The sequence below is a fragment of the Danio rerio genome, chromosome 21 (assembly GCF_052040795.2).
Source record: "Danio rerio strain M-AB ecotype USA chromosome 21, GRCz13ab, whole genome shotgun sequence".
Taxonomy (NCBI): Eukaryota; Metazoa; Chordata; class Actinopteri; order Cypriniformes; family Danionidae; genus Danio; species Danio rerio.
The window spans coordinates 32,735,739-32,763,143 of record NC_141041.1 but is presented as its reverse complement, the minus strand read 5'-3'; the positions used below and the strand labels follow the sequence as shown (position 1 = coordinate 32,763,143).

The 27,405-nt window shown below is 40.6% G+C and overlaps 1 protein-coding gene across 2 annotated transcripts in view; it reads right to left on the bottom strand.

Moving 5' to 3' along the window:
* Nucleotides 1–9,487: 9,487 nt before the first annotated feature.
* zgc:100829 overlaps nt 9,488–27,405 on the bottom strand; it is a 47,455-nt gene continuing 29,537 nt past the window's right edge. For both annotated transcript variants that reach the window (XM_087299582.1, NM_001003543.2), the window contains 4 exon segments: nt 25,975–26,016; nt 25,833–25,874; nt 19,131–19,305; nt 9,488–10,713 (listed from right to left, as the gene is read on the bottom strand). In XM_087299582.1, coding sequence (XP_087155708.1) covers nt 10,487–10,713; nt 19,131–19,305; nt 25,833–25,874; nt 25,975–26,016 — 486 coding nt within the window. In that variant the 3' untranslated portion in view covers nt 9,488–10,486.

The following is a 27,405-nucleotide window of genomic DNA, read 5'->3' as shown; positions in this document are numbered from 1 at the left end:
ACACATACACACACCTCCTGTTAATAGGGAGGGGGCAGCCAGCATGGATGCGGCCCTGATTAATTGGGCGCGACACAGGGAAGTGGGTCTGGAAACTACCTGGCAATTTCCTACAACCCCCCCTCTTCTCCCTCTCTCACACCGTCCATCTCTCTCTCGCTCTCTCTCCCTCTCTCTCTCTCTGGAGTGAAGAGAGTGGGCAGGTGGGCTGCTGGGAGGAGTGGCGGCAGCTCTGCGTTGATATTCCACTGGCGTCAAGCTTGCCCGTCGCCCTACATAGCAGGCGCTCCCTCTGGCAATGCTTGGCTTGGCTCTAGGCTCTGAGCTCCGCACACTGCGGCTCCGACAGACTTTACACACATGCACGCACAACACACACCCACACCGGCTTAGAAATACACATGAAGAAATATGCTAACCTTCAGATGCGCTCATTCACACGCACACTACAAAGAAAAAGCAGGCCAGTGCTGACCAGAGCCGGCCAAAGACGGAGCTATTTCATTGTGCTGTGAATGCTGCAGTGGGTATGAGCTCCGGCTGGCACCTCTCTAGTCTTGCTCTGGCCAGTGTTCCTAGACAGATAGGGAGAGAAAAAAAGAGAGAGAGAGAGTACCATAGCATCTACACTGCAAGTAAACAGCGCATCGAAACTAGATCGCTCCCATTATAATCAACAAAGCTGTTGCGTGCTAGCAGGGTAGCTTCGTTGATTATAATGGGAGCGATCTAGTTTGGTCGTGTCACATACAACTCCGTCAAGGAACAGAGAATTGAAACAGGAAGAGAGAGAAAGACAGATTTTTTCCCTATTTTCTGAGCACTGCGATGGTTGTATATTACCCTACAGAACAGGACGGAGACTGGCTTAATGAAAGCACAGGAAGAGGGCAGCAGCTGGTGGCGTGTGTTTGAGCCGTGAGGATAAGACCCTCGCGCTGGGCTCGCCAGGGTCTTTCTACAGAACCACTCGCACACACACAGGCACACACCCGAAGAGACTGAGCTTCTTTGTCCGATTTGCTGCCGCCCATGCTGGAAGAGGGCCCGGGCCGCAGGGGCCTGCCTGCCTGCCCAGGAGCCAACAGCACTGCTTCAGCCACAACTACAGCCGAGCACTAATCCAGCCCAGATCAGACGTCGCTCTCTCTCTCTCTCACTCAGCCCTAACACCACCATGACTCAAACAACAACTGCAAAACAAGAGAAAAACAATGTCAGTAAAGGGAATGAAGAGAGGCCGGAGATCTGTAATCTTAATCTGCATAGTGGTGCAGGTGTGGTGGAACATCAATGTGTCAAATTTACATCCCGATATCGCTATTAAAATGAGCAGAAATTAGTTCACAAGCATGGTACAGACAGATGTGGGGCAGTTTGGTTTCCTGCAGCCCACAGCTGGAGAGAAATCTTTCAAGTTGAAAGTTTTCAGCCATCTAGGTCTCGCAACATAACAGCATAAAATGTCGGAGAATCCAGAGAGGGTGTGACATGTCACAGCATGTGTGTGCGTGCTCATATCTGTCTATATCTGCACACGTATGTGCAGCGTGTTTCCTGAAGCCATGAATGGCATGGAGATAACGGTGAGATGAAGGAGAGGAGGGCGAGGAAGAGAGGGGAGGATTTGGGGGATGGGGGCTGGAGTAGGTCTTAGGGGCACCAGGGAGGCGTAGATCCAATTACTGCCCCCCCACACTGAGTCCTTTGTGTGTGTGTCCCTACTGATAAATGAAGCTCTGAAGCTCAGCCGGGCTCACGCTCAACTGCAATATACCAGCATGCACTGTAGCTTCTACAGATGGATCGCCTTGCAATTCAAGCCCAATACACGACCCATATACATGTACGCGTTTACATAATAAAAAGTTTTCAAATGTCACAAACGAACAAAAGGTACCTGGTCAACTAAGTTGCATTAGTCATATTCAGTTCAGCACAGATGCAATTGTAACAGAGACCAGCTGGCGAGTTCTGTGCAGGTAAACCTCACTCCCCTGATTGCAAGAGGTGCTCTAGTGACAGGCCATGGTCTTTAGCCTCCTCGTTAGAGCACCCACCTCCCATGCTGGAATCACTGGTTTGAGCTTTACTTGAACCGGGTGGGTGGGTGTTGAACCAGAGGGGTTACATTGGTGCTATGACCCGGATGGGGTGGGAAGTTGTAGGCAAAAGATGCCAACTGGTGTGCAGGTAAATCTAACTCCACTGATATCAAGAGGTGCTTTAGCATCAGACACTAGAGGCCACAGTCTTTAGCCTTTTCTTTAAAGCACTCACCTCTGATAGCAGAATTGCTGATATGAGCCCCACTCCGAGCAGGTGGGTGGGTGTCGGACCAGAGGGGTTACACAAGCACAACATCTGTTATGCCTCACTGTGAGGTAATCTTCAGTGGTGAGCTGTGGTAATGAGCAATTTGTTTATGCATACAGATATCTCACTGTGCACTTCGTTGTGACTGCAGTGTATTATAATGAGTCCTGGAATATTGTCACCATTTACCCGTTTAGTTTTTAACTCAGTGTGATGCCCATAGATGCGTAAAACTTTTGTATTCATAACTCCTCTTCAGCACACAACTCTTGCTGGCCAGTGGCATCTCTTAGCAACGCCAGCCCTCGTCCCACTGGCGACGCCAACCCCCCCAAGAGCCCCAAGTCTCCTTTAAAGTCAGAACTACCATCTCCTGGCAACAGTGCAAGCCTTCTACTTCTAACACCTCCGGTCTCCTGGCAACCGTGTTCATAGTTGTGGTCACAAGCAGTAGAGCCTGTTTTGAGCTACAAGCTGTGTGGCCACAGGTGCTGATAGCGCCCCCTTGAGATTGGGGGTATCATCACAGGTGTGGAGGATAGAGAAATGACCACATTGGGATGGAGGTGTTGTGAGCTGAGTTTGTTTCAACCAAAAGAGTGAAGGCCAATCGTACCATCATACCGCACCTCCTACCCTGCCAGGCGTCATCCTCCACCAACCCCACGGAAGTCTGTCTCCTAGCAACGCTGACTGCGTGCACTCCGGGAGGGATCCGGAAGTCCACATGCTCAAGCGGTGCCGTTCTTGGAGAGCATGTCAAAGCACCCCCTCCAAATCTCTTTCTTTTTTTTCTCTCTCTCCCTTTCCCACTCTTTAGTCTACTCCAACTGGCTCCCACGCACAGATTTGGAACGGCTCCTGCACGCAGAGCCTGGGATGAAAATAACAAGGCCACAAAAATCTTCCGCTTTACAGAGTTTCTCTCTTTCTGCCACCTATCATTTATACATTAGAAGTAATAGGCTAATGACCTTCTTCAGTTCTGGGGTGCGAAAATGTGAAGATTTCTACTTTATTATATATTCAGGATATCTTGTTTTGAGGACTGTTTGAGTTGTCCCAAATTTCTTCTTGGGACTTGGGACCCCTGCACATATATTCTAAACACTTTTCACCTGTATTGTGAGACTGTTGTTGCAGATCAATTTAATATTTCATATTAATGTTGTAAATATTTATGGCTTTGCATTTGTCAACAGCCTTAAAGTTGGATTGGGTATCAGTTGGTTCAGTGAAATCTAGCAAAAACAACCCTAATCGAGCACTACCAGCTTGCTCTCCAGAGCCTAGACCAGCTCATTAAGGTTGGCATCACACTTCTCTCCATTTCCGTGAGTCTGCTGAAGCCCCCATCTTCCCCACCCACTCTCTCTCCCCAGAATTCCCACTGCAGCTCTCCAGCCTCTCCTCAGGACTCCGGAGAGTTCTGCTTTCCCACTAGTCGGTGGCGTTCAGTTGGTGAGCAGCATCAGCCCACCTTCTGCACATCAGAGAACCTCTGTGAAATCCTAATCCCCAGAGCAGGGTGAAACACAGGCCCGGCTTGCCTGACCTCTTCGGTTGCCATGGATACTGAACACTATAAATAAAACAGAGTTTTTTTAAAGCAGTTTGGCAGGGCTGTGTGGACTGGTGGGGTTCACTCTACACCCCCAACACAGTTTCCCACCTCTACTGTTAAAATTCAAATAAACAATCTAGTGGAGTTTTTGGTTAGTCTTGTTTAATATGTGTTAAAAAGTCCAAACCTGAGGAAAAGCAAAACTGAGAAAAGGAATGAGACAGGGAGGGTGAACAAAAAGCAAGCTCTTGAACTGGCCCTCACGCATGGAGGAAGCCAAGTTGTTTGTGGGTGCCATTTTTGGGAGCGTTTAAATCTGTCAAGTGTAAACAGACGGAGCTGTCCTAACGGAGGCCTGTTAAAAAAAGGAGGCCCATTTTCTTCAAAGTGGCGGCACAGAGGCGTTGAGAGACGAGGGAGGCTGCATGTTTGTGCACTGAATCAGGGCTGCGCTGCAGATTTTTGTCTGGCGAGGCGAATCTCGGGAGGCTAGGAAATAATTTGGTCACGGCTGTGGGAGGTTGCTGGGGTGGGGGGTGGATGACTGTGGGGGGGATGTGGGGGGGCAGGGTTTCGACCGTTTCGCTGCGGTGAGAACACGCTTGACACTTCATTCCTTTCCAGTTAATACGGTGCGGACTGCAGGAGTTTAACCCTCTACCTGCCTGGGCCTGGAGCTGGTCAGAGTGACCGACCAAAGAGCTCAGCTGCTGCATATATACATTAAAAACTGCACTGACAACAAGAAACTGCCTGACCAACCTGTGGAAGATCATAAATAATAGCTAATACATGAACAGCGTTCATTTTAGAACAGAATTGTATAAAAAAGTAGGGTAAGACACAAGCTGCCTAAAAGTGTTATTAATAAGTACAAATGAGTGCGTATGAAAAACTACTACCCTTGAAAGACCTCTTCCTTTTTTATTCTGAATCCTTTGGGACATTCTCATCTTCTCTAAAGCACAAGTTTAACATCCAACGACTACGTCCAAGCAGCATGTCAATAGACAAACATCCCTGTGACTTCCTGCATGCAGCCTCTCATGTGACAGAGGCGCGACTGAGCCTGTGGCAAAAACAAAGGCTCGCTCCACTTTCCAAACAAACTAACCCTGCCTCTGCTGCAGGTGGACACACTGGCCATCAACCCAGATTTTCCGTGGGTGTGTTTTTTTGTTTGTGCGAGTGTGTGTGTGTGAAGCAGGAGGGCAGGGAGTTAATGCGGCAGGCCTGTGGCGGTCCTCCTGCCCTCAGCCAGATTAATCATGCAGCAGACCCCGTTCCCTCTGCCTGGGGGCCGAACCGTGCCCGCATGCTCTCCCTATCACATGGCCCAGGCCCCCTCTCTTCTCCTCAACACAGCTCCTCTGGGGTAGAAGAGGGGTGGGGGGGTGGAACGCCCCAGAACGCTTCGCTTTGCTTCCTTTCCTCTCTTCCTTTCTTCTTTTTCCTTCTGTGGGCATCAGGAGATAGATGCAGGGAGAGAAAAACAGAAGCGTCCGTCTCATCTTCCCTCCACTGCAATGGCAACAACGGCCCCTTTTATTGCTCATCGGAGGGCCCCGTCGGCAGTGGCCAGGCTTTGCAGGAGGGGTGGGGGGGGTTACTGTTTGCCAGGGGCCTCCCGCACTTGCCTGGAAACAACTCACCGACGTCTCTGTGCATAGGAGAACAGCCGATGCTATTGTTGCATCCAGTGAGTGCTAGCTCCCATTTGCCTTTGCCTTCTGACTGATTAACAAGCAGGGCTGATGATGCATTTACAAATATATATGATGTCACACAAGAAAAAGAGTGTCACATTCTGTGTAGGTACACTGTAAAAATATTTATTATTTTAGTTTTTTTTTTTTTTGGAAGCATTAACGAATGTTAAATTACAGAAATTTCCTTACATTTAAATTTCTGTAATTTACTATCTGTAAATTCACGGTAAATTTCTGTAATTTAAGGTTGTTATTTTACTTTATTATTTCAGCAGCTGGGGTACGTTAACAGATGTTAAATTACAAAAATTTCCATAAATTTAAATTTGCGGTAAATTTCTGTTATTTACTATTAATTTTATGGTAAATTTTTGTAATTTACCATCTGTTATTTTATGGTAAATTTCTGTAATTTAACTGCCGCTCTTTTACTTATTTTTTATTTTATTTTTTGGCAGCTGGGGTACGTTAATGGATATTAAATTACAGAAATTTCCTTATATTTAAGTTTCTGTAATTTACGGTAAATTTCTGTAATTTAAGGTTGTTATTCAATTTATTTTTCAATTTATTTTTCCGGCAGCTGGGGTACCTTAACATGTTAAATTGCAAAAAAAAAATAAAAAATTCCTTAAATTTAAGTTTGCGGTAAATTTCTGTAATTTACTATTTATTTTATGGTAAATTTCTGTAATTTACCATCTGTTAGTTTAGGGTAAATTTCTGTAATTTAACCGCCGCTATTTTACTTTTTTTTTTTTTTTCGGCAGCTGGGGTACTTTAACGAATATTAAATTACAGAAATTTCCTTACATTTAAATTTCTGTAATTTACTATCTGTTAATTTACGGTAAATTTCTGTAATTTAAGGTTGTTATTTTACTTTATTTTTTCAGCAGCTGGGGTACGTTAAAGGGTCACGAAACACCAAAACAAATTTTTTGAGCTGATGACGTATATGTCCCACACTATTAGGACACCTATATTTCACTAAAAAGTGTAAATTGGTTGTTTTTGCGTTATTTCAAGCAAATTCGTACTTCCGGTTTGAAATGAATTTTTGAAGCTGTGTCACGGTCATGACATAATAGGGTTGTATTTCAGCGTGCAGACTGGAGGTCTGTGCCATAGTGTGTCTTATTACGTCTTCCAGTGTGATGCATTAATGCATGAGTAAGGCTTGGTTCAAACCAATCAGCGCGCTCTATTGTGCAACTTCATTAATATTCATTACTGTCACAGTGTTTAAACGACACACCACGTTGTGTTGGCAAAACAAGCGTGAAGTGTTGCTTTTATAGTTTGCTGCAGTTGAGTTTCGTTTTCATTTTCTCTCTGTGAGAGCTCAGACTCACGTGTGGATTAACAGTGTACGCGACGCTCGACAACAATAACTTACGTGTCTAAGGAGGAACATTGCTTACCTGAGAGCTGTTCTCATCTGCAAACGCTGAGATCCGGATTCGCTTGTAGTATTCTCTTCATAAAGACACGGCTCTAGTTGCTGGTGATTGTCCTGTCTCTACAGATTTGGTAAGTGAGCGACCAGTGCTCTTTGTTTATTCAGTTTGTTCGTATCGAACTAAGTTAACCATTGCACCGAGTGTAAACATGTTAGCACCACAACCAAACTTTAACCTTGTGTAGGGTTTTCACCGCATTAAGTGACCGGAATAACACACGCGGCTTTCTGACGCTATGCCGTGTGCATCTAAGTTTCCGGGAAATGCGGAGGTTTTTTTTTCTCTTTTTCGCCGTGCAGTATCAAACATTGCATGACAAATACACGTTTAGAGCAGTTCCTCGAATCCCTGAATGAAAGAGCCAAACTGCAGTTAAAATCCACCATTTAATAATTTGGCGAATAATTCGACTACAGATGTCCATGTAGGTTAAACACCATCACTTTCTACTGTGTGTGTGTGTTTCTTCCTCCGACACTCCCCCCTAAACAGAGCTGAACACGCCCACTTTTCTGACTTTTTCCAAAGTAGAGGTGTGAAAACACCCTGCTGAAACGAGGGGGTTTCATGGCCCTTTAACAGATGTTAAATTACAAAAATTTCCTTAAATTTAAGTTTGTGGTAAATTTCTGTAATTTACTATTTGTTATTTTATGGTAAATTTCTGTAATTTAACCGCCGTTATTTTGCTTTTTTTAGCAGCTGGGGTATGTAAATGGATGTTAAATTAGAGAAATTTTCTTAAATTTGAATTTGTGGTAAATTTCTGAAATTTACTATTTGTAATTTTACAGCAAATTTCTGTAATTTAACGACCGTTATTTTACTTTTTTTGGCAGCTGGGGTACAGTAACATCAAATTGCATACATTTCCTAACATTTAAGTTTCTGTTAAATATATGTAATTTACCGTGTTATTTAATTACTTTTAATTTAATTTGTTATTTAATGGCTATTACTTTACGTTTTTTTTTTTCGACAGCTGGGGTACGTTAATATACATTAAATTACAGAAATTTCCTTACATTTAAATTTCCTTAAATTTCAGTAATTTACCGTGTTATTTTACGCTAAATTTCTGTAATTTATTATTATTATTGGGGGGGGGGGAGGGGGGGTTTGCCTCCCCAGCTGTGATGTAATATAATTTGTATATTTTTTTGAGTGCCATGGTGTGAAAGCAAAAAATTCAGGCATTTGACCTACTACAAAAAATAGCAATGTTCTGAATGAAAACTAAGAAGCACTTACCTGTAGTCAATGCCTCAGTTAGGTTTTATTGCAAACAATGCGACCCATTTGCAGTGTTAACTCCCCTCTCCAGTTTCAGATCATTTATGGGCTCCTAAAGTTATTATTCCAGTAACTAACTCGTAATATTTTTGTACAATTTTTTATTCACAACAAGCCCAAATATAAATGGTTATAATTTAAAGAGCACAAACCTCATATTAAATATTAAACGTACACCATGTGTTATTCAAGTAATTTCATTACTTCCTTACAATTCATTCATTTTTTTTTGGGCTTAGTCCCTTTTTTAATCAGAGTTTGCCACAGCGGAATGAACCACCAACTTATCTAGCATGTGTTTTACACAGCGGATGCCCTTCAATCCATAACCCAACTCTAGGAAACACCTACACACTCTTACATTCACTACGGACAATTTAACATACCCAATTCACCTGTGCCTCATGCCTTTAGACTGTGGGGGAAACCTGAGCACCCGGAGGAAACTCACGCAAACACAGAAATGCCAACTGACCCAGGCAGGACTCAATCCAGCGACCGTCTTGCTATGAGGCAATCGTGCCATCCACTGTACCACTGTGACCCCCGCTTACAATTCCTTTGGTAACAATAGATTTTAAAGTGAACTAATTACAAGTAATTATGCATAATTAGACATAACCAACCATTTATATTCTAACCATGTAGTAAGTGGATGTAATTAATTACTATCACTTGCTATTTAACTGAATAGTGACATTGTAACAACACATTCAACTAAAATGTAACTTCAGTATTTTATAAACATTAGGTGTGATTGTGATTCCCTGTCTGGCTGCATGCCCTCCTTTCTATATCTCGCTCTGTGTTTTATTGTGATCAACAAGCAGGGGGCATCCAAGAGAACAGCTTGCGCTTTATCCAGGCTACTAAAGGCAGCTAAAAAGCTCAATATTGCGCACAATATTTACAATCTATATGATTGGTAAGCTCTCTCAGCTCTTTCATGCGTGATGCCCAATAGTTTATTGCACGAAACCCACTATATATTCTGATTAGATGTGCACTGAAGAGGATATGAAATGCGCTTGGCTGCATGACCTCAGATGACTCCAGTAAATGCTCGTCATACGCGCATGAACATAAACACAGCCTGAAGACTGTCAAGCCACTGTGAATAAAACTGCAACCACAGGCTGGAAGGGGTTTGATCATTTTATTACAGAGGCAATATCCCACACTTATCCTGTGTGTGTGTGTGTGTGTGTGTGGACAGGACATTCAAGCTTTACACAGAGCAATTATATAAACTGTTCCAGATCACATGTAAAAACCCCAGAATTAAGTGCCAGCAAATGTGTCTGTGAGAAAACTATTTACATGAAGGTGATTCCTGCCCTACTGACCTAGTTACCGATGAAGGAACGTTTGAATGCAATATGATCAGCTACCTCCATGTAAAGAAATAATAAAGAAAACAGCAACATAGGAATACTGACAGACCAATGCATCTGATATTATCCGACTACTTGGCACAGTTGGTCAGTCCAACAAAGCTTTGTCGGTGATCTTTATAATATTTTAAGTGAACTTAGAAAACACTGTGTAAAGCATGCATTCGTTTCAATTTAGCGATGTAAACATCTTAATTGCTGAAATTGAAATTTACAGTACATACAGCCATTATATTGGACATCTACTGATATCAAAGACATTGTACGACCACTTCCGCTAAATCAAGACAGCCTTCATGCATACTCCAGCCTTCAATACTTCAAGGAAGCAACATATTTAATACATGACAGACCAATGGGATGATTAACTTTGGATTACGATCATGATTTGGTCTCATTACGAGTTCTCAATCTGAGTAAGATATCATGTGACCCTTTAAAACAGAAACACACTTGTAAGTATGAGTCTGAGTGCATTTTGAGCTAGACAGGTCAACAATTGGAGCGATGTAACAAAATATCGAGTGTGTCATTCCTGCTGAAAAGTTTTGCAAACCTCTCATACCATATAAAAATACAAATAATGAAGAAAAACATCAAAATTGCAAAAATAAAAAGCATAACTTTGGCAACTAAACATTCAAGTTCCTGAGAAAGGCCGAGCACCCACCCCCTTCATTGTAGCCGCTGATAAAGACCCCTGTTTTAGTTGTCTTGATTGTTGCTCAGGGGTTTGTCCCATGTGGATTACCTGAGAGAGGGTGAGGGGCGGAGCCTCAAGTGGTTCGGTTTTTCCGGGATTGGAGGTTTATTGGCACGGGGCGGAGTCTGACAGGGTGGAGACTCGCCGCACACGCTGAAGGTTTTCATGAGCTGAGCAACCCTTCCTCGTCCCAAACAGCTCTCTTCAACAACCTCGGACCCCAAATCCATTGAGAACACCCGTTTAGAGGCGGCAACCACTCGGATATCACCTGCAAACCCGAAGAGAATGGAGAGACAAGAGATTATGACCTTCAAAGTGTGTTTTTATAGGTGACAACTTCAAAACACTCTCACACTTGCCCTCTTCAACACCACACCTTTCTTCTGCCCTTTTCCCTCACTTCGCACTCTGTTCTATCCTTTTTTTTTTTTCTCTGCTCTCATTCAGTGTGTTTTTTTCCTGGGCTGCCGACTGCCAGACCGGAGGTCGTCGGCGCAGGAAGTAGAGCAGGGACGCAGCTGGGTGTAGTTGGTGAGTGTGTGTGTGTGTGTACACGGTTATGGGTGCGTAAGAGTGTGTGTGGTTACACTGTGTGTATGTGTGTGTAATTGAGAGATGGAGGGATGGAAGATGAGGAGAGGAGGGCCGCAGGGATGGCGGCGGAGAGCAGACAGACGCTGCTCAGACACCAGAAGGCTTGAGGAGCTGCTTATTTTTAGCCACGTCCCCAGGGGACACAGATGTGTGAGTGCGTTCGCTCTCTTTCGCTCGCTCTCACAAACACATATACCCTTTCTCCTTTACACATACAAACTACGACACACATTTTACCTCTTCTCCTAAAAAACACACCCTGGTCAAAGATTCAACCCCACGTGTGTGGCTGTGTCAGTGGAAATGTCCCAGTGTTGAATCATGAAAACATCAGCTTTCAAGCAGACAAAACTGAATTAGTCTCTCACTTTAAGACCTAGTTTGTTTCTCATCATTCGCTCTTTAACCTTGGGTACAGATAATGAAGATGAATAGAATTTGACACAAAAAAGAGCCATTAAAAGGCAAATTGGGCACAAAATAAAAGGCATTATAATATTTTTAAATATTTAAAGTTATTTACAGTAATTTAATATTTCATAATGTAATCACATATCTTTTGTTGCAATAAATATATATAAATAAATGTAAAAAAAATAGACAGACAATCAGACAGACGTGTGTACAATAAACAAATGCAAACGATAGGTCCTGCAAACAAAATTGAGAATACAAAAAATAAAAGGCTAATATTTCAAATACTATAAATATCAATAAAATTATGTTTGAATTATTTTTTATCTACAATAATTTAGTAAGTAAAATACATTAAAATGTCTATTTTTTCCTTTTTATTTTGGCACAGAACATGACCCAGATGTGTTTGACGTGATTCAGTGTCTTGCTTCTGAAGCCCTGCCCCTTGATCTTCCTCTTCTTTCCTCCCTCTCTCTCTCTCTCTCAGTCTCCCCGTGGCCCCTGACCTGTGGTTCCTGTGTTAATGTCCTCTCGCCGCTCTGCGTGGGCTCTGCCACTGATTGTCTCACTGTGTTGTGTGGTCGCCACAGAAACCCTGGACAGGCTCCAGCGACTGAGGCGGACACACACACACACACACACACACACACACATACACACACACACACACACACATACACACACACACACAGAGTCACACTCGTGATCTGAAGCTGTTTGTTCCACCGCATTTTCCACGCCCCACTAGTAGTCCGTTCTGTGTCCTACAAACACACGCATGTGTGCGTCCATAACACACACACACATACACACAGTTCCTGCTGTTAGCTGACACCAGCGTAACGACTGCGCCTCTCGCCGTTTTCCATCCTCCCATAACCTCGCCGAACCTGAGAGCGTTTCACAGAGCTGTCAGCCCCTTCAAAGCTCTGCTGAAACCAAATGCTTCATCCAGACCGGCCAAAACTGCCCCCGCGCAATCACTTGTGACAAAGCCTGTAAGCACCTGATCGCAACAAAACCTGCCTGCCCCATCAATAACTGCTGTGCGTGTCTGTGAAAATGAGAACACATTGATAGGGATGTTTTCAATTTCACCATAGACACCATAAGCAGAATGAAGAGCCGAGTTGTGCTGTGGACCATGAACTAAGAGATCTAAATTTGTTTAATCTTTTAAATGTACAGTATGAAAGGTCACTGTATTATGTCTAAAAATAAATAAATAAATTCTGTGAGTTTCAGAACACAAACTTTATCTTAAAATCCCCTTATATTGTAGTCAATCTGCCAAAACAACAGCAATGTGGTCATGTTTAATAGTGAGTCTGAACTCCACCTCCACAGAAAATGATCAACACTCACATTTTTCTACATGAAGGTATGGGTGTACTCACACTAGGCTTTTCGAATCATGCATCTTGCCGGCAGCTAGCTCTCTGCAGCTCTCACATGGTCGCTCACTGAAGCTAAGCAGGGCTGCGCCCGGTCAGTACCTGGATGGGAGACCACTTGGGAAAGCTAGGTTGCTGCCGGAAGTGGTGTTAGTGAGGCCAGCAGGGGGTGCCCAACCTGCGGTCTGTGTGGGTCCTAATGCCCCAGTATAGTGACGGGGACGCTATACTGCTCAGTGAGCGCCGTCTTTCGGATGAGACGTTAAACCGAGGTCCCGACTCTCTGTGGTCGTTAAAAATCCCAGGATGTCCTTCGAAAAAGAGTAGGGGTTTAACCCCGGCATCCTGGCCAAATCTGCCCACTGGCCTCTGTCCATCATGGCCTCCTAACCCTCCCCATATCATGATTGGCATATCATCACTCTGTCTCCTCTCCACCAATCAGCTGGTGTGTGGTGTGCGGTCTGGCGCAAAATGGCTGCCGTCGCGTCATCCAGGTGGATGCTGCACACTGGTGGTGGATGAGGAGATTCCCCCCCCATTGTGTAAAAGCGCTTTGAGTGCCCAGAAAAGCGCTATATAAATGTAACGAATTATTATTATTATTAACCCTGGCCTGGTTGGAAGAGGTGTGCCAGAGCCCGGTTCGATTGGACTTTGGCGCAGTACGCTAGTAGTGCACTAGAGTGCAAAACTAAACACTTGACTTCACTTTTAAGGGACTGTTTCATATGGATTTATTAATCATTCTATCCAGTCATCAAACCATCATTTGGTTTATCAAAGATGCAAAGCCGTTGCTTGTTCACGATGACTTTCATGATCATTTATTAGCGTCAAAAGTGGTGGATGCGTTCAGCAAAAGATGTGACTGTGCGTCACTGCATCACAAACGGCTTAAAGTAATACAAAACAATATAACTAGAGCAATCTCTATTGTACTGCATTGTATGGAGAGAGAGTCACATCATCGATGACGTAGGCATGCTCAAGCTCTGAAGGCAAAAAAATTCTATGTGAGTGTGGGCCGAGATGGAGAGGAGAGAGAGAAGTGTGACTACTGTGCCTCGTGTGAGTACACTCTAAAAGGTAAGGGTCAGGACACACCAAGTTGACGCCAACAACTGGCATCAATGAAACCCAACTGTGTTGTCACCTCACATTGGATTGCATATGGACAAAAAGCTGCATGTGAACACACCAAACAGAAGAAAGCCGACTGAAACTAGAGCCGCGTTCTGCAAAGACACGTCTTTTTGTGTGGAGGGTAGTGTATTCTTATTTCACAAAGGGAAATCGAATTTCTGATGCACAGACAAACCATAAACAAATTAGCATTTGGTACCTTTATAACAGAAAATAGGTGCATCCAAAATTGCATACTTATATGCCGTTTTGAAGTATAAATAGTGTAAGTTCACACTAAAAACTGTAAATAATAAGTTCACTTTAATTACCTGCATGATGCACTTATTAGATCGTTAAAATGAAGTGTGGAATGATGGAAACTTGATGCACTCAAAAGTCGCAGCTTTGCTCATGAAGCGGAAGGGGCGGAGCAATCGGGCGCTCATGTTGGATTACATCATTTATTTCTCAACGCAAAATTCTCCTATGAGAGTGATTATAGCACTCCTGATGATGAATGTGGTTAGACTCATGGCAGGTATTATTTGCTACTTTAGTCATTTATTTTACTAATTTGGCAACCGTCAAATGTCACCTGGGAAATGGTTTGAATTTCGGCTTAGGAAAAAAAATGTTAGCATTTCATTTGGGATGACACTGCATACATATACTATGCTGTTGAAGGTGTAAGTGCATATGTACATAGTGCAGAAGTGCATAGTGTGCAATTTGGGACTTGGGGATTTGAATATTTGAGAAATGGAGCAAAATTACAGCAGGCGTCTTCGTGTTCCTTCTTGACTTGAACTGTTTACTTGCTATACAATACACTCGTGCTCTGTTTCGTTGCTGTGTAACCAGTCAGAGCGCACTCTTCACCTGACTGTCCTATGCAGATTTGACATGCTAGATCGGGCCAACAAGATTTCATCTTTAGTTCTATAACGCTTTTACAATGCAGATTATGTCAAAGCAGCTTAACCTAGAAGTTGTAGTAGATTGAAATTAAAATAGTTTTTAGAGAGTTCAGTTCAGTCTGGTTTAATTTTCACTGCTGAAAGTCCAAACACTGGGAAGCAAATCCATCGATGCGCAGCTCCACAAGTCCCAAACCAAGCAAGCCAGTGGCAACAGTGATGAGGAACAAACTTCACCAACTGACGAAAGTGAAGGAAAAAACTATTTCTACTCTGGTCGAAGATCCGACATTAACTTGATAAGAGCTGACATATGGAACACACCAAACCAACTAGCCTAAGCGACAGACCGACAAAGCCCAACGGCTGACCCTCAGCTTGGTGTGTCCTGACTCTATATAACCATGATCAAATACAGGTTTACACAGAAACCAAGCAATAACAATTCTCTATTAGGAATGAGAGGTTGAACTTTATTTTGGATGCAGTTTTAGACTGCTCGAGTAAGATCTTCACTTCATTTTACCTCAGATTTTTTATATTTTGTTAAATATGCACAACAATTATCCAATCACAGCAGTGGGCATTTACTTGAGTCTGTAATCCACCAAACCCATTCAAACAGCTTGTTCAAATAACGAAGGTCAAAACACCCCCCAAAATAATATATTCCTTCTATATCAAGATGTTTTTAATGTAAAAAAAATAAAAACCTTGTTAAATTTATCAGCAGACCTTACAGATCATTAAAAAGGCAGTTCGTGATCTGTTTAAAAGCACGCTATCTCTTTAAATGCCCCCACCACTGTGAGCGAGGAGGGTTAGAAGTGGGGCAGAGGGCAGAATTCCGGAGCGGCATGTCTGTGCGCTGAGCCGGGCCGCGGGGGGGTCACGCCTGCCAGGGGGAGCATGAGGAGGAGGAGGGGGGAGGCTGGGGGCCCTGTCACTTATCAGCTCCGGCCGAGCGTCGCCCAGGGCCAGAGTCGGGAAGCAGCGCTGGAATGTGTGTCCTTCCCTCTGAAGGTGAAGTGAAGGGACTCACACTCACACAGACACACTCTCAAATGCACACGCACACACAAACACACACACTCACTCACTCACTCACTCACGTGCGTGCAGAGACGGAACGAGCAGCTGTGGGAAGCTGTTGCATTCACGCACATGCCAGGATGAACATGCACGCTACTCACACACATTTCCGTGATTTGCGCGTTTTGAAGCTGAGCTACAAAATAAAAACTATTCAATTATACCCATATTTTTTATTTGCATAATTACAGTTTTTGTGCATCGAATTCTTAGAGTAGGTGATAAGATAGTATATTCACACACACACATACACAAAAATAAAATAGTTCGTTTACTTTACCTGCTCTAGGTAATATGGGGACATGGAGGGTTTTTAGAGTTTATGGGCTGTATTTTGTTTGTATGTCCAGCAGGGGGCGCAACACCAACTGCAGGAATTGTGTGTGTAATTTCTAATAATGCACACTGGATGGCGCAGGTTTTGGGTTTGGAGTGAGTCAAAACATCTGCTGAGGTAGGACAGTGTTCAGAACGAATGCTCATTGAAGAAAAACACCCATGAGATGATCAAGAGCTCGTTTTTGGATGAACTTGAGAAGATTTTAGACAAATACGAAGCCAAAAGATATCAGCTGTAGGTTTTTGTAGATTCTTGTTTCTGGCTTTTGTCCTTTCTGCTTTCTGACTCAGAAATTGTGCAGGCAGCTGTCATACAAACAAGTATCATTTATAATATAGTATAATGTACTATAATAAGATAATATAATTTAATAAAGTATAAGTGTTTTTTAATGTTTACTGCATTATGACTAAGCTTAAATTTCTTCTTTTAAAATTAAATAAAAACATTGACATTTAAACTACACGCTTATTGTAGTTATTGCACATAATTAGGATTAGATGATAAATCAATTTTAACTCACTTTTCTGTTCAAAAATAATTTTAACATTTACAATTAAGTGAGTATTTCCAGTGGCAATTTTCATATCTGGTACAGTAAAGGCAAATTCACACTACAGTGACACTGATGAAACCTGACCAATTGTTTTGGTAGATTAGTGCGTTTTCTTGGTCAGATCTTATTTTCACCAACTGAACATGCTGAATCGACAATTGTCATGTAGTAGATTGTCCTAAAAATGACATGCGGAAAGCTGGTGGTTGTACACATTTGTTGATGTCTGTCTGTGTGGTATGAATGGGCCTGAAGAAAATGAGCACTTTTTCCATTATATTTATATTTATACATTTATATTTAGCCTAATTTGCATACAACATTAAAGAAATAGCTCGGCCAAAAATTAACATTTACGCACCATTTACTCATCTTCCATTTGTTACAAAGTTGCTTTCTTCAGTTGAACACAAAACAAGACATTTTGAAGAATGTAATATTTTGAAGAATAAAAACCAGTAGCCATTGACTTCATTAGAAGGAAAACATACAATGGGCGGGTTGTGAGACATTTGGTTCAGAAAACATTCTGGGGGTGGGGTTTGCATGATACGCTGGGAGCTATTGGCGATAAAAACCCTGGCTCGCACTGGCCTGACAGTGGAAATGCAGCTTATAAAAGTCAATGGTTACAGGTTTCCAGTTTTCTTCAAAATAACTTCATTTGTGTTCAACAGATGAAAGAAAGTCAAACAGGTTTAGAACAAGTAAATGGAACGTAAATAATGGCAGAATTTAAATTTTTGGGTGAATTATTAAAGGGTTAATGATTAATTAAATAATTGATTGCAAATTAAATTTAAAAATAAAAATGTGATTTTTTTGGAATTAAAATAGCATCTCACCATATCCTTCAACCCTCCTGTTTTTCCCAGGAATCTCCCGTATTTTAAATTCTATCCCGATATCATCTTGTAAAGATATTTTCCCGTATTTCTCCAAGATTTTCATCTTTCTATGAAGGGTGCATTCACACTTAGTTCCAAGATGACAAAATGGAAAGACGTACGCACATCACGGTAATTGTGCTTCTAGTGAATCTTTTGATTTTGATAACATACAGAGAGCGAGATGTGTCTATTTGCCGCAAATAATATTAAAAACATAACGCAATGTCTGCAGACGTTGTTTTTGGAGGAGACATTATCACTGTGTTTGCCCTGGCTCAGTCCCGCTTGTCACCAAGGTAACGTTAGGTAATACACAGACATACACACATTAATGAACATTATGAAAACTACAGTTTGTTGTACAATTGGCAGTTCACTTCTGTTCTTTGGTACAATTACATTCATATCAGAAGTGAACTCGACCAGAGTACGCACAAACTATACCACAGACCATCTCTTTCAGGCAGGCTCGGGTACAGTTCGTGGGAGTGCACCCCAGTTCAGATGACATCGTTCACTTTAGCTAAATGTACCGCTCTCTGACGTCAAATTAACCCGGGTGTGGACCAAAAGTGCTAGTGTGAAAACACCCTGAAGAGCTGAGCCGATCCTCCCTATTACAAAACTCATACCGCCGAACCACCAGGGGATGCCCTTGACTCTTAAATGTGAATCTGATCTGTGCTTTCATTTTATTTAGGCATGAAAACACTTTGAAATAAATATAAAAACAGTGAGATTCCCCTTTTTTCCATTACTGGCAGCGCTGCCACTCCTATGCAATCCTCAAAACAGTCAGTTCATGTAGCAGTGTCTAAAACCTTTCCACAGTGATAAATAGACACTGTTTCCCAAACAGATCCTGTACATGCTATTTGAAAAAAAGCGAAAGTAGACACTGGGGTTTGTGTGTGTGTTTGAACAGACATACACACATAATATTAAAATTATTATTTCCTACTTCACACCCCAATGTTGACAGGTGCATTTCACATGTTTGGAAACTTCATTCTTGATGTTACTGTAACTTTCAAAGTCAAATGTTCAAAAATCTTCTTTCATGATCATATTACTTTAATAGAAGCATAAATATTGTTTTGTAATAATTGGAGATCCTTAACAATATTACCATTTTAATACATGAAGTAAATTAAACATCTCACTGCCAAGATCAATGAACACCAGTGATACAGTGGCAGATAATGGTGATAATTCCAGTGTCAAATGAAACCACTCACTCTCAAACCAGCACACGACAGATCCGCAGAAACAAATTCTCCCTGACTATGGAATTATTAACAGATAATAAATTATAAATAATACAAATTCTGGTAGCTAGCGGAAAAAGGTGGCTCACCTCTGCTAGAGTGTGTTTTAGGGGTGTCTTGGGGATGCAGTCTGGTCTCGTCCTCTGTGCTGAGGGCCGCGGGTGTCTGGAGGCTGGACCTCGAATGGGCCTGATAGCAGATTGAGGACAGCAGTGCTGAGTCATTATCCTGAGAGCGTCCTGAATCAGCCTCCTCTCTGCACTCCTGCCATACAGACAAGTACAGCACAGCAGGACTCAATACAGTACAATACAATACAAGCATGATTAATGCCTTAAATATCCCACAAGGGATACATGCACACTTGTTACCATCTTGGTTATTTCTTAAGCTAGCCTCAAAAAAAACAAATGAAGTATTTTTTTTTTATATGGCTATAGTCTAGAAAGGTAATTAATAATCATTACATTTTTTTTGTAATTAGGTTCACTAGTCATTAGGTTGACTGTTGTTGTCTTTAAATATCCCACAGGGAATAAATAGACACATCTTGACAATTTCTTGAATTCAAGCTTTTTAGACTTATCACTTGAGAAGCAGACATTTTTTACCTAACAAATTTCAGAATATTTCAGTAACAGAAATAATTGATATTTCAATACATGCATCATATTACATTCTTCCAACACCAAATGCTCTTTTTCTATGGTTTTCAAACAAATTTATATGATCACATTTCTCAAAGAGTTTAAGGGCAAATAATAATAATAAAAAAAAAGAGTATCATCTAATGAAGCTGAAATTCAAATATATCTTTGGAATCTCAAGTATGAGGACCATAAAACATGAAATACTGCAAGGTATACAGTAAAATATAAAAGGTCAAATAAAACAGGAGCCCTGAAATAAAATGTATTAAAATAAAAAGTCTAAAAATATTCAAATAAAAATTATAGCATATAATAAAGAGCAAAAACAGAGACAACACACACACAAACATATTAAAGTTTATTTATGAAAAACATTAAAGGAAATAGTGGCCTGACACAATACACACACACAAAAATCCATCCATCCATCTCACCCTGCAGTCCAAGATCGGTTACTTCCTGAAGCTAAGCATGGCTGAGCCTGGTCAGTATTTAGAAGGGAGACCACATGGACAAAACTAGGTTACTGTTGGAAGAGGTGCTAGTGAGGCCAGCAGGGGGCGCTCAATCTGTGGTCTATGTGAGTCCTAATGCCCCAGTATAGCAAAGGGAACACTATACTGTCAGTGAGCGCTGTCTTTTGGATGAGACATTAAACTGGGGTCCTGACTCCCTGTGTTCATTAAAAATACTATGGCATTTCCTGTGAAGAGTAGGGGTGTGTGGGCGCCAGTGTAGTGGTTAGGGCATTGACACATGCACTCCGGTGCTCACAGAGACCTGAGTTCGATTCCGCCTCGTGGTCTTATGCCGATCCTTTCCCTCTCTCTGCTTCCCATGCTTTCCTGTCAAATCTCTCTACTTTCATATCCAATAAAGGTAAAAACCGTGAAAAAATAATAATTAAAAAAAAAAAAAAAAAAAAAAAAAAGAGTAGGGGTCCAGGCCAAATCTCTCCATCGGCCCTTACCCATCATGACCTCCAAATCATCCCCATCCACTGAACTGGCTCTATCACCGTCTCTCCACGCCACCTATAGCTGGTGTGGTGAGCACACTGGCGCCACTGTCCTGTGGCTGCCGATGCATTGACCAGGTGGATGTTGCATCCTGGTGGTGGTGTGAAGAGAGCCCCCTCATGATTGTGAAGCACTTTGGGTGTATGGCCATACATGATAAATGCACTATATAAATACACACATTACATTACATCCATCCATCCATCTATTTAGCTGTCTATCTATCTAATACAGTGCTGTAAAATGAACTAAAAAAAAAATAGAATAATGAAATAAAACAGCAACCTAAAATAAAACATACAATAACCTAAGTAGCCAAACAAATAAATGATTAAATAAGACAGCCTTGAATAGAAAAAAAAAGAAGCTTAAAATAAAATAAAAACCTAACAGCTTAAAACAAACTACTAGCCCAAACAAAATCAAAAATAAAATCAAGCAAAATGCATCTGAAGCTGGCAAAAACAGCTGATACTGCACTGCTGAACTGTAACAAGCACAGACCGTGTTTAGTGTTTAAAATCATGTAAAGTGTTAAGACTTGCCCTGCCCAGGGGCTTGTGGACACTGAGGGCTAAATCTGTGCTGGGAAGAGACAGAAATGGAAAAAGAGGGAAAGAAAGGTCCCTGCCCGAACCCCAGGGGACAGAGCCACAATCCCATCCATCTGTGACTGACAGGAGCCCGCTTTAATTCCCTGATCAACTTTATCAACCATCTGCTCTTCACAAACTCAGGGACCCAAATCAGCCCCTGGGCTCTTTCAGGTCCTGTGGTAGAGCAAGCACACACAGCCTGACTGTCCTTATGCTCTTTGACACACAGGACACACTCAGAAAAACACACACTTTCAGAGAATCATATTCAGCATTTATGCTTTAAATATATATCTCACATTCTGGATGATTTGTTACATAGATCTCAAATAATTACAGGCTTGTATTGCACTGTATTTTTTATTATTATTGCTTTTTTTAATTAGGGGCCTAAAATATGGACCAACCCAAATGTTGGATTCAAAATGTAAATAAATGGATTAACTCAATTTGGGTTTATCTATAGCCTACTTCCCAAATTTGGGTTAAAACCACAGAGCATTTTTTTAAGTGTAGGGGTGTGTTATATAGTGTACAATAATATCATTATGGGCTGCACGGTGGAGCAGAAGGTAGCATGTTTGCCTCACAGCAAGAAGGTTGCTGGTTCGAGCCTCGGCTGGGTCAGTTGGCATTTCTGTGTGGAGTTTGCATGTTCCCCCCGTGTTGGCTTGGGTTTCCTCCAGGTGCTCCGGCCAAATCGTCCATAGTGTATGTGTGTGAATTAGTGTGTATGAATGTTTCACAGTGATGGGTTGCAGCTGGAAGGGCATCCACTGCGTTAAACTAATGCTGAATAAGTTGGCGATTCATTCCGCTGTGGCGACCCCAGATTAGTTAAAGGATTAAGTCGAAAAGAAAATGAATAAATGAATGAATGAATAATATCATAATTATTTTTATAATGATGCGCAAGCTGACATTATCCAGTAAATCAATCACTTGGCAAACAATATAAATAAAATAAAATAAAAAACAATAAACTAAAGGACTAATAAAAAGTATGTCTTTAGAGTCGAAAAGTATTAACAGTGTAATGCAGTTTATAGTTGAAAGGTAAAATGACTCAAAATGCAAATTATTAACGCAAAAAAAAATAAAAAAATTCTATCTTAGTATGTGAGCGCAAATGTGATACTGAGTTTCTCTTTCCTGTTTTTATTTATTCTATATCTTATGAAAAATGGTTAAATTAATCATTCATTAATGTAGAGACCTGCCGCCACCTACTGGTGGATTCGCTGTCATTTCTTTATCCATAAAAGGATTAAATTTATTTATATATATATATATGTAAATTTACTAATATATATGTATTTACAGCCAATTTAGTTTATTCAATTCACCTATAGCGCATGTGTTTGGACTGAGGGGAAAGCGGAGCACCAGGAGGAAACCCAAGCAAACACGGGGAAAACATGCAAACTCCACACAGAAATGCCAACTGGCCCAGCCTGGACATGAAAGAGTGGCCTTCTTGTTGTGTGGCAATTGTGCTACCCACTGCGCCACAGTGACGCTCATATAGACCCCCCAAAACATTGAAATGTTTTGTCATTAACACACAGCCCTGACAAAACCTACTTTTCAGACAGAAAAAACACTATATTAAATAATAATAAAATATATAAAAACAATTATTAAAGTTGATAGTGTGGCTTTAAATATGTTGTGATATTTTAGTTATGCAGCTGATCAATATTTTTCTGTCATTTGCCAAAAAATAAAAATACAGTCATGTATTTGAAACAGTGACTGAAGAATATATCATTTGTTTTGTTGTTGTTTTTCTTTACCTGTGCAAAAACTTTGTAATCTATTCACACAATAGGGTGACTAAATGCCTTTGTTTTCCGTGGGCTAAGAGCTTTACACTGAATCAGTTTTAATTAAAAGCAAAAACATACTAAATGTGTACTGTCTGTTTTTTTAAACTCATAGATAATCATAAGTGAGATTTCATTGCTATTTTGACCACAGAAGTATAAACTAGCTGGGTTTCCATCATCCTTTGTCATTGCGCATTTTAAAATATTGCAGGAGAAAGACCAAATTTAGAACAACAATTTCTTAATTAATCCACAAAAAAATAATTTACATTCACTTGATGGTTTTGGACTTGTACGGAAAAAGGTTTATGTGAATAATAAAGTGATATGGAAACACATCTACTGAATAAACTCCAGCAAACACTGCAACCACATGACTAATCAGATGTCTCCATTATGCTGCTTGTGTGTTTACTGCAGGTTACTAGGTTACCAATTCCACAGTCAACTGCTCTAACAACTTGATGGAAATGCATCTAATTGTTTTGGGGTGTATAATTATTGCTGCAATTTTTTTGGCGAACTGATCCGCTTCTCGTTAGGATGGAAAACTGACCACCGGTTTGCATCTTAGAAATCTAGTCACCAGATCACACAATCTCTTGTCCAAGTAGGCATCTTTTTTAAATAAATAAACCAAAAAAAATTAAATAAATAAATAAATAATAATTTTGAAAAGCACACGATGGGTGACTTGCCCAAAAAAAATTATGTAGTTGCAAAAATCCAGTAGAGCTAATACGGTAACATCAGATGTTTAGATGTTGCAAATTTGGACTAAAAGCATTTTAAGATTCATGGTCGCACACTCGCCCAACGGTGTGTTTAAAATGTGTGTGGTGTTCAGCTGTTGAGGGTCAAGAGCCTGAAACAGGTGTGATGGGATTGGCAGCAGGCGACAGCTGAGGGTAAAAGGATCTGAAGATGAGAGCAGAAGGACAGCTGCTCGACCTCCAGAGCCGAGCGCCAGAAGAGACCAGGACATTCCTGCACACCGACACCATGTTTACTTTGCAAGAGGGTGACGCGACTAAATTAGACCATGTCTGTGCAGATGAGACTTTGTTGTTATATGCTGACCCATTTTAATATTTGTTTTGTATTGTTCAAATATAGTGCTTTTTAACAGAGGTCGAAATAAATCTGAATATTTATAAACATAATCATTTTAATGACCAATTTCTAATAACTCATTCCTTTTGTCTTCGTCATGATGACAGTACATATTATTTTAGCTACTTTGCAAGATACTAGAATTAAGCTTAAAGTGCAATTCAAGGGCTTTAACTATAGGTTAATTAGGTATAGGTAAGTTAGGTTAATTATGCAAGTCAATGGACGACAGTGTTCGGTAGACTATAAAAAAAAAATCTTAATGGTGCTAATATTATTGATATTAAAAAGTAAATTCTACGTTTTTTCAACTGCTGTTATTCCAGCCCAAATAAAATAAACAAGACATTCACCGTAAGAAATGACACCACAGATTATAGCATACAAAAATAAACATAACAAATAAAAATAAATACATATAGAACATGAGTTCAGTTAAAATAAATTTGGTGTAATTAAGGGGAGTAATGCTCTCTTATGAGTTTTGGGCTCTCTGGCTTTCTGTTAATCACTTATTGTTTTCCAAAATACACTTTAAACATTTCTTTTGACACATTATCGATTTGTTTCTGCAGATTTCAATTTAAATACATATTTTTACAATCCAAATTGTTGACCATGTATTGTTTTCTGCATTAAGCCAGAAATCTCCACTTACATAAATGTTGCAATAATTACATAGACCAAACCTCACAGTTTTAATTATAACTATATTCAGGGGGTTTATACATGGGGATTTGTTCATACATGACTTGCCTGATTATTTACAAAGCTTGATTAAACAAAAATGTATACTTTTTTTCTAGCCATTTGCAGTATTTTCTGAATTATGTTGCCAAAATGTCCTCTGTAGAAACTTTTGACTCTAATATGAAACAAGAATTCTGAACTTGACTTCATCTAGGATTTATGCTAGAAACATATGCATATTACTGCATATTTCAATAAATAATTAATATGTAAAATGCATGTATGCATATGTAATTATATAATTTTAAAAAGCTTTTAATCCATTTTGTTTTTACAAATCTTAATGGAATTAATTAACTAGGGAAGTATGAAGTTAAATGTTATTAATTTTTAACCTGGTGCACCAGCAGTGTCTTGTCTTGAAGGTTTTTACGTTTTATGCAGAATTGTTTCTGCTTTAAAAATGTAAAATATCAAAAGATGAAAAAGGCAGAAAGGGGGGAGAGAAGTTATCCCAGTCTGCTGTTGTACTTTGTGTTGAACGGCAGCAGTATCAATGAACAGAGGCCATGAGATCCTGGGACTTTCCATCGGCCACTGGTGTAAATGAGATCTCTGTGGTCATATGGCATATCACATCAGGTCAATGAGCTTGTGATTGTGAAAAATGACTTGGAATTGTGAACACTGTCAGCTCCCTATATTAAAACTTTTAAAGCCATTCACTCCCAAAAAAAAAAAAAAAAATGTATAAGGTTACATGAGAAAAGGTAAGTGTAAGTGTAAAGACAAGCTTCATGAGTTATAACATAATTAATATATGCGTAATTATAACAAATAACAAAATGTCTTATTATTTGTAATATTTAATAATAATAATAAAATATCACTTACATATTCCAAAGGTGCTAATGTCTTTTCTTCATTTACTGGCATCTGAAGAATAAAAGAAGGCATTTAAGAACTTTATATAATGCACTCATTTCATATAGTCTGTCCTGCCAATAAATCACCCAGCTGCAGTACCACAACACACCTGCGGTGGCGCCAGAGTCCTTAACTCTTTGTCAGGGTTGTCCTGTGAAAACAAACAGACTTTAGACTCAGACTTCAACTCTTCCATGATTATACTACATACAAAATCATCACTACCATAACAAAAGTTAACAATCATGAGAGTCCATCTCTGAATGTCAAGGCCCTCAGACGGCTTCAGCCTGGTGTTTCTGTGACTCTGATGCAGACTCTTCACTAATAGGCATGAGTGAGCCACATGTGCCCTCATGCAGAGCCAGATGTTTGTGTTCAGCAGCAGACGATCATGGTGTGGTGATACTGGCCAGCACTTCTCCTCCCAGGAGTGTGTTCGCTGCACAACGTGTTGCCATGGAAACGCTAGTGCGAAACCCCCCATCACCCAATCACCTTATAGGAAAACAGCAAGGATAAGGTTGCCAGATCCCTTTTAAAGCAGCAAAAATGCTGAACAATCAATATTTAAATGAATACTTTAAGTTTCTGACTGAACATTAGTACGCAGATAATAATTAATGATGACATTACTGTACCTTTTCAGTCGGTTTTAATCTACAAAAAGCTGATCACTTCCTACCCTTTATTTTCCAATTGGATTGATGGCCCTGCCCATTTTAAAATTTCATTGCTCTGAAACATAGATATACACGCTAGATAATGCATACGGACCCTGAGCATGCGTCAATAGAGCCGTGCTCCCAGGATAAATGTCATTCAACCACACTACTCAAGACTAAAGCCAATGTGAAGATGCTGGACTTGAGCACTGTGTACAGGAGTAGTAATGAGCAAACAAAAAAACAAAGCATAAAGGCAGAACATTTCATAGGTAAGATTTAGTTTTTTACGTTTTTGTATGTTACAAATGTTTATGCTACAAAAGTATTGATGATTGTTATGATATGTTTTTTTTCCTGTTTTTTTTTTTCACCCTCCTCTCCGTTTGCTCAACCCTAGGTTTCTTATTGGTTTATTATTCTGTCCATCATCATTATGATGCTCTCCGGTTCCACCAATCCCAGGACGAGCCGCAAGTATTTAAAGCCCTGTCAGTCCAGTGTGTGGTGCGCCCTGCCTCGGCGTACCCTTTGTGCTCCACGCAATTTGTTTGTGCAAATGCTTCGTCTATTTTGTGATCTCTCAGTTACTGTGATAATCCGAGTTGCTTGTTGAACTTTGTTGGCTTTAAGTAACATATGATGATGGTTGTGTGATTCTAAACTAAGATTTAACGGACTTATCCGGTTTGTTTTGTTTTAGTTTAGATTGATGTTTTGTTAGATTAGTTTGAGTGTTTTGCCACCCGTGTATTTTTGAGTTTTGTAGTTTAATTAGTTTAGTTTGGGTGTCGTACACACTGAAGATCTCGGTTTTTATTTGTGTTTCTTTTTGACGCCTAGTTTAGACATTAGATTTAAGGATTGTTTTGTTT